Consider the following 7,413-nt stretch of genomic DNA (forward strand, 5'->3'; position numbering starts at 1 on the left):
AGACAAGTTACCAGGCCTTTCCATTTTAAGTCGAAACAGATAGTGGACGCAAAAGGGCTCCGCTAAATTTGAAGAGTAGAACTACTGTTTACCTCAGATTTCCTCTCAGAAGATTCCAGTGATAAAAATTTTTGAGTTATTTAACATTTTTAAAGCCATTTATGAACATGGCCTCTACTCCTGTGAAGACGTCGATTGGATGCATGGAATTTGGACGGCAATGTGCTTTCGATCAGGTATAAAAAGGCTAAGCTCCAAATTCTTTACTTGTCTTTTTATTTTGAATTAAGACGTTTAAACGTTCTCAGTTTCTACCTAATTAGTTGTCATTTCAATCATTTGATTTCAGTCCAAAGAGTTTGTAGAAATCTGTATGAAAAATGATGTGTACGATTTCGACACAGCTTTCATGTAAGTATACTTCTTTTATTAATTTTGTGTATCAGTAGTTAATCCTTTATCTCCAAAGATCAGAATGTAAATTCTCCCTTCTAGCTACTAGATGTTCTCTTGTAAATAAGTGACAAGAAATTGGTGATAAGTTTGATTATTCTCATTATCTTAGTGTTTGTTGGATGTTGTATGGATATCTTAGAGAGAACTGAGTTACATGTTAATTACTTTTGGGAGCTAAAGGGTTAAGGACATTTACATCAGAAATTTAATTATTTTTTATGTAATTTGTGTTTTGGATTAGTTTGGCCTTACGTGAAAAAAAAAAGTGGAAATTTTCTGCATTACAATTATAGTTTTGTTACCCTTTTTCTCACAGGATGATCGACATGTCACTTCTTCCTGCAGTATAATAATACATTTAAGGAGATGAGTAATGGGGAAGAATGACATAATTAAATTAGGGTGTGGTGTTTTCATCTGACACCAATTACAATTTAATTGTATGTGACTGAAATATAGCTCTAATGAAGTCAGGCTGCATTTTTCTTTGTTTCTTGTAGAAAATGTCATTAAATCTCTTTCGTCTCAAAGTTTCTTCTGAATAAGATGTTATAGCAATTGTTTATTGAAATTGATATATCTACTACAGGTATGCTGGAGGGAAGAGTGAAGAATTTATGGGAGAAATGGACATTCTTAAAGATCCCAAGGTCTGTGGTCTTACTATTTGGTTAGTCATTGATATATTTGAGTAAGGTACTAGGAAAGATGATGATAATTGAAGAATATTTTTGATGGAGTAGCATCATTTGAGGAGCATGGCTCACAGGGCACCTTAAGAATTAAGCAACTTAAGAGTACTGCTTCTCTATCTGAGATGCAAGTCCATAACAACAAAACACATTCCTTCAGACCATCCAGCATGAGGGAAGGCATAAGTAAACCTATCCCCTCCCCAGGGGGGTAGTAACACTTCCTTTAATGTTTTCTATGGAAGTATGATTCACTTTTGGGTAGCATGACGTACCTTTTGAGTCATGGTTATTGATCATTAGCACAACTCCTTGACTGTTGCTATAGGCACAAACCTGGACTTGCTGATCTGTGGTTTGATACCAATGTTCTAATTATTCCTTTTCTCAACTCTGTCAAGCCATTTTTCTTTCAGCTCAAAGGTAAGCAGCAGTGTAATCCTCAGCTGAGTCCTTTACCTTTTGATTCACCAGGTATTTCTTGCTACAAAGGCTAATCCATGGAGTGATAAAGGTCTGTTTCATTATTGATAGACATGTATGCATGTACAGTATCTCTGGTTCTTGCATTTCCATGAGACAAAAATGTGGAACCAGATTTGTAAAGAATACTGGTCATAGTCTGTTAATAAAAAATGAGGGGACAAACTTGGGATTTGGACCTGTGTCCACCTGATAGAAGATTTGTGCACTCAAAATGTGGTCTGCTTATCATAGGATTTAGTCTATATGTTTGATGTTAAATCTCAAGAATACTTTTCTATTTCATCAGGCTTGAAGTATGACAGAGTCATTGAGCAGATGAATGAATCTCTTAAAAGACTTAAGAGAGACTCTGTGGACCTCTTTTACCTCCATGCACCAGATCATAACACACCCATCGAGGAGACACTTGAAGCTGTCAATCAACTTTACAAAGGTAATTAAGGCTAATTATTGCCTTAAATCAATCAGATTCCTCTTCACTCATGTGTTTAATCGCATGTGTTGCTGTATTCTGAAATGTCTAATGACTATTTTTTGACTTATAATGACTTCTTCATTATTGATTTCAGAGGGAAAATTCAAAACTTTTGGTCTTTCCAATTATGCTTCATGGGAAGTGGTAAGTGACATTTGTTATTGGTCAATTGTATTTTCAGTTGAATGTCTTAATGTGCTATTTATTTCAAGGTAACATAATGTTTTAAATGGAGATGATGACCTTGTTATACTTTCTGAAATATAAAAGAGTTCAGGAGTTTGAGTGATACAGCATTTTAGACCCTTTACACCCAAACATCAGTATGCATATTCTCCGTACTGTTCTCTATACATTTCCTAAGAGGCTGACAAGGAGAATTTGTTTAATAATCAAGAGCTTCTTTAGTTGGTGATCATTTCCTTTATTCTCATGAGCATAATGTGTGATTCAAGGGTGATATTGTGTGGAGAAATTAGATGCTGGTCACTGTTGGGGATCAAAGGGTTTATATGTTGACTTACTTTCCAAACAACAAAATGTTTTGTTCTATACCTAGACTTTCACTCAACAAAACGAGCACTGTGATTGGTTGATTCCTGGTCACATGCCCTTGGTCAAATTCAAATGTATCCCAACCAGGATACAATTGCGCAGTTGTTACCTGTGTGCTGAATACAACAGCATGTTTTTGCCGTATGATTGTTTCAGGGAAAGTCTAAATACATAACAAAGCACTTAATGTGTGGTCCTTTGGGAAACTAGTTAGTTTTGTTTTCCCTCAAGTCCTAATGTTTCCCTCAACTTTGTTGCAAGAAACATCAGGACTCTCAGGAAAACAAAACTAACTGTTTCCCTGTGTATAATGTGTCATGGAAAATTGCTGCAAGAGGTATTCTAGTATCCGTTTTAATGACAACCATTACAGACATTATCAGATGTGTTTTAACCAGTATGGTGTCTTTAAAGGCAGAGATTTATTACCTGTGCAAGATGAACAACTATCCATTACCTAAAGTGTATCAAGGAATGTACAATCCTGTTACAAGGTAGGAGAATATGAAGAAGTTTAGATGACACTTTTGCATGTCAGACGTGTTACCCTCAATTCCCTGTGTAACATTTTGCAACTTTTTTTCTCTTCAGGGATGTTGAAAGAGAACTCTTTCCTTGCCTGAGAAGACTTGGAATGTCTTTCTACGCATACAACCCGGTATGTAGTTCTAGCTCATTCTCGCACATCGTAGTTCTTCCAAAATTTCACTCGTCGTTTCCTTGTGTTTTAGCTCGCAGGTGGACTATTGACAGGGAAACATCGATACGAAGACAGAGAGAACGGAACTATTCAGTATGGCCGTTATGGAGGCACGGGCCCGTGGGCTGACGTGTGAGTTGCTATGAGGAATGCGATACACACCCGAGATTTTCTGAAAGTTTTTGGGGATTTCATCCTGAAGACGTCTGGAAGGGTCATTGAGGAAACGATTATATTCGATGATTCCCGAAAATTTCCGGGAATTTCGCAACAACCTCGTCTCAACTCGTCTCCCTTTCTTAAATCGAAGGTTGCGGTAGAAGTGAAATAAGATAAAATGAGCGTTGTGATAATCGGAAATTTTTAGAAGGGGTAAGAGATTGGTCCTTAAAAGGCTCGTTTTGCATTTCGGGCTCGCCTTACGGTTACCTCCACTCGCGTGAAAGACGTGAAAAATGACGCCCTTTCTGAAGGCAAGCTTAAGAACAGTTTTTAGACTTGACGAGTGTGCGTAGATGCCTCTTGGCGTAACGTTCTTCATTTGGATCATCTCCCTGGTTGTGAGTTATGTCTTAGCTGATCACGTCTGTTCTGTTTTTCGAGGGATATTTCGCTTTCAAAGTGCCACTCCTAACCTAGAGGTATAGACAAGTACAGTTGAATATGTGGAGGAAACCTGGCAAAAATGCCAAGTGGACGCTCTCGGCGGATTATTAAAGAATCAAGCAACTTCTTTCACCGCTTGGAAAGGAAACTAGAATTAAGTGTAGGCGTGATAGACAGCTTTGCATCGAAGCCATATCAAATTTGTTGCTTTAACTGTACATTTTCTTTTCAGCTACGTGAAGCGTTTTTGGAAGAAGCCGTTCTTTGATTTACTTGACAAACTCAGAACGACACTGGATCGTATTTATGGTGAAGGAAAAGTGACTTTGATTGACGCATCTCTCAGATGGATGTACCATCACTCAAAGATGGACGGTGCTTGTGGAGGTACAGTTTTTGCTTTCTCTATCGAAGCACTCTTTTTTTCCACATTCCTTGCGCATTGGAATGCCTCGATGTAAAGTTTAGAAATAGTACTAGAGGAATCTCGGAGTAAAACACTTCTTGATGATTTTAGGTGGCTTGTTTAGGTAATATTTTGCCTAACTTGTGGAAAATTTTCATTGACGGAGGCTTTGGGTATCTTTCAGATGCTTACACCCGATCGATCGTAATTGCACGAATGCCTCCGAGCTTGTAAACCTGTCTCGTAATTGTGTTGAAAAATAATTTTCAAGAGATAGGAAACTGTTTGTTCCTCCGATGGTTTAGAAATGCTGTTATTTTACGTCTCCGCAAGGGTAAATTTTTTTTTATTTTCAGATGCTGTTATTATTGGTGCTTCGTCTGTGAAACATTTGGAAGAAAATCTTAAGAGTGCTAAACATGGTCCCATACATGAAGGTGTGTTGAAGCTTATGAATGATACTTACCGAATTATTTTTCATTATTATGTCTATGAGAAATTTTCAATTGAGTGTGGAAAGTAATCCTTAACTTTGCTCTGAGATTGGAACAAAAAAATCGCGCCGATGTTTCAACCAATCAAATGGAAAACTGAAGCCCATCACGACTTGGTCGCCCGCGTTTTCCCGCGCTTTGGGCAGTTTGGTTGTTTTTACTTTGAGTTCTCATTGGCTCTTTAATTATTTTCCTTTCTTCTGATTGGTCGTTTTGGTTTCACGACACTCAGTCGAAAAGTCTCAGTCTACTTTATAGTGTGACGATCACGAATCGAGAAGCCCTGACATCAATCCACTCAACGTACTGTAAAAGATGTAGATGACTAACGGTGGGCGTGAACTGAATGGTTCTTAGATTTACATATGGCTACTTTATTGTGCAAGATGCTTTAGCTCTGGAAATATACTGTTGAAGTTAATTGAAACTATCTTGGGATTTTCTCCAATGAAGGCTTCTCTTGCTTTTCCTTCATATAGATGTGGTCGCATTATTCGAAGAGGCCTGGGGCCAAATTAAGGGCGACTGTCCTTACTATTTCCGCTGAAGTGACCAACTGAGGGCTCATCCGGGAAGAGTTTCTTCAAAGGAACGTTATGGCGATCTGATTATATCTGATCTTGACAAGGCCTGAGTAGATATAAAATTATTAGATAAAAGCTACTTAACTTTGGTGCATAGGAGAGACTGTCCTCAGCTGCTTTCTTTTTAGCCCAAATATGTCACGAACATGTTCGGTTAAAGATTAAAACTCCACGTTAGAAGTTTTCCCTGTGTTTGATTGGATAGAAATGCCTCAAGTTGGTTATGCATTATTGTAAAAAGTTTTCCTATTTCGCACGAATTTAAAGGTTTGTTCGACTTCACGTGTTTAACTGAAAACAAGCTCTCCCCTGGGTTGGGGTCTTCCTACTCGCTTAAAACTGGCAAGAAAAGCCTGCTCGGAGGTTTCTTGTGGCAAGGTGCTTATGCAATTGTTTGCAATTTAGAAGTGAAGAATTGCCCAACGAATACGTACACCAAAAACACTTCGAAACTCTAATTTGTTATACTGAGGTTCAACCATGTAAGCTTCGTGAGGATTCTCTACCAAGCTGGCATCTATTTTTACTGAGCTTGAGTCAATTGTGAAAAAAATATTAACGCAGTAGAACAACATCTCAACTAACAAAGAAAGAGGAGGCTAAATCAGATATTTCGAAAACATTGACAGCCTCATAAAAGGCTAAGTTAAAAAAAAAATTAAATTTGGCTCGTAGTTAATTATGAAATTGAAAATGCAACAAGTATTGTTCTTGCACTTCGGGAGTGAAAGTATTCTTGTGCAGGTAAAGCTACTTTTTTCTATCACTTTATGGATATGCATTATGTCTTAGTCTAACTATTCTTTCTAAATATCAGATGAAATTTGAATTTCTAATCTTCTCTTCCGTTAATTCTTTCATTATTCCACTTTTAAGCTCATAATTAGAATATGAGCTTAAATTTTTAATCGTCAAGAACAGAATTTAGAGCGAATAATCTAATTGTTTTGGGATAAATCTTCTAGTCGTTCAAACCTTATCACGCGAATAATAACACAAACGGGTCACGTCTCAGCCTTCCGACTTAAGTCGCTATCTACCACATATTACATAGCATGCTAAATGATTCACGCCTTTTGATTAGGTCCAGTTTATGATTTATTGGAGGATAGATGCATCGCTGACCATCAACAAAGTTTTGGTTCTTTATTATGTAAAAAACAAGAGAAATGGATGAGTGTTATTGTTTTCTCTTGATAAAACAAATAGATTCCATGTTTCCGTGCGTCTGTTTATTAGTCGGTCACAGAAAACGTCGAAATTTTGTAAGAACATTTATGATACACTCGGCTGCACCTTGTATGTAATTTTTTTTTCCTAACCACATTTTGACGTCACCTTTGATCTATTAATGAACAGACGCAAGGCAATCTGATTGTAGTATTTGCGATCGATAGCTAGTCTGATTAAGACCCCGTCCATCCAATGTGTTTTCGAAACGCTTCTGTTTAGGAAGTTTTTCCTTAAAAATAAAGTAAATTCGTAAGCCAGTATGAGCTGAAACTAATCAACAACTATGTCTAGCTGTGTTTACTACATTTCTCAATTGAGACAGGGAAAAGGCTGTTAAATTAAAAGCTTTTATCTCTCTCGTAATATATGAATCCACATTATGAACAACATCTTTTTGGATTGTTTGTTGAAAGAAGCGATAAGGATCTGGAGTGTTTTGAATCCAATTCACGTGTCTTCGACCGAAAAATTTAATATTGTAACAGACAAACGCCCCAAAACGTGACTAGTGTATGTAATGATCAGTTTTCACGTATCAAGATATAACAATAAAATTGAATGTGAAGTTATCAGTTCCTCTGTTTCGTCAGACAGTGCTCTCTCTTTAATCAGTGACGTTGTTTTAACCACAACCGCAGTTCCAGCCTCAGGTTGTTTATTTGATTTCCCATGTTATTTCACGCCATATTAGCGCAGGCCTTCAGAGAGCACCAATCCCTGCAGGGT

At 37.3% G+C, this 7,413-nt stretch overlaps 1 protein-coding gene across 1 annotated transcript; it reads left to right on the forward strand.

Annotated features, from left to right (window-relative positions):
• The first annotated feature begins 4 nt into the window (after positions 1 to 4).
• On the forward strand, positions 5 to 7,256 carry LOC113681022 (aflatoxin B1 aldehyde reductase member 2). The gene is made up of 12 exons (XM_027198077.2): positions 5 to 236; positions 350 to 411; positions 1,046 to 1,106; positions 1,623 to 1,662; positions 1,921 to 2,067; positions 2,204 to 2,253; positions 3,079 to 3,158; positions 3,256 to 3,322; positions 3,396 to 3,496; positions 4,203 to 4,357; positions 4,733 to 4,813; positions 5,350 to 7,256. Exons 1-12 carry the CDS (start codon positions 162 to 164, stop codon positions 5,415 to 5,417), a joined length of 987 nt encoding a protein of 328 aa, XP_027053878.2. The 5' UTR covers positions 5 to 161; the 3' UTR covers positions 5,418 to 7,256.
• Positions 7,257 to 7,413: the final 157 nt, after the last annotated feature.

This window comes from Pocillopora damicornis, chromosome 12, assembly GCF_964200805.1.
Source record: "Pocillopora damicornis chromosome 12, jaPocDami1.2, whole genome shotgun sequence".
Lineage (NCBI taxonomy): Eukaryota > Metazoa > Cnidaria > Anthozoa > Scleractinia > Pocilloporidae > Pocillopora > Pocillopora damicornis.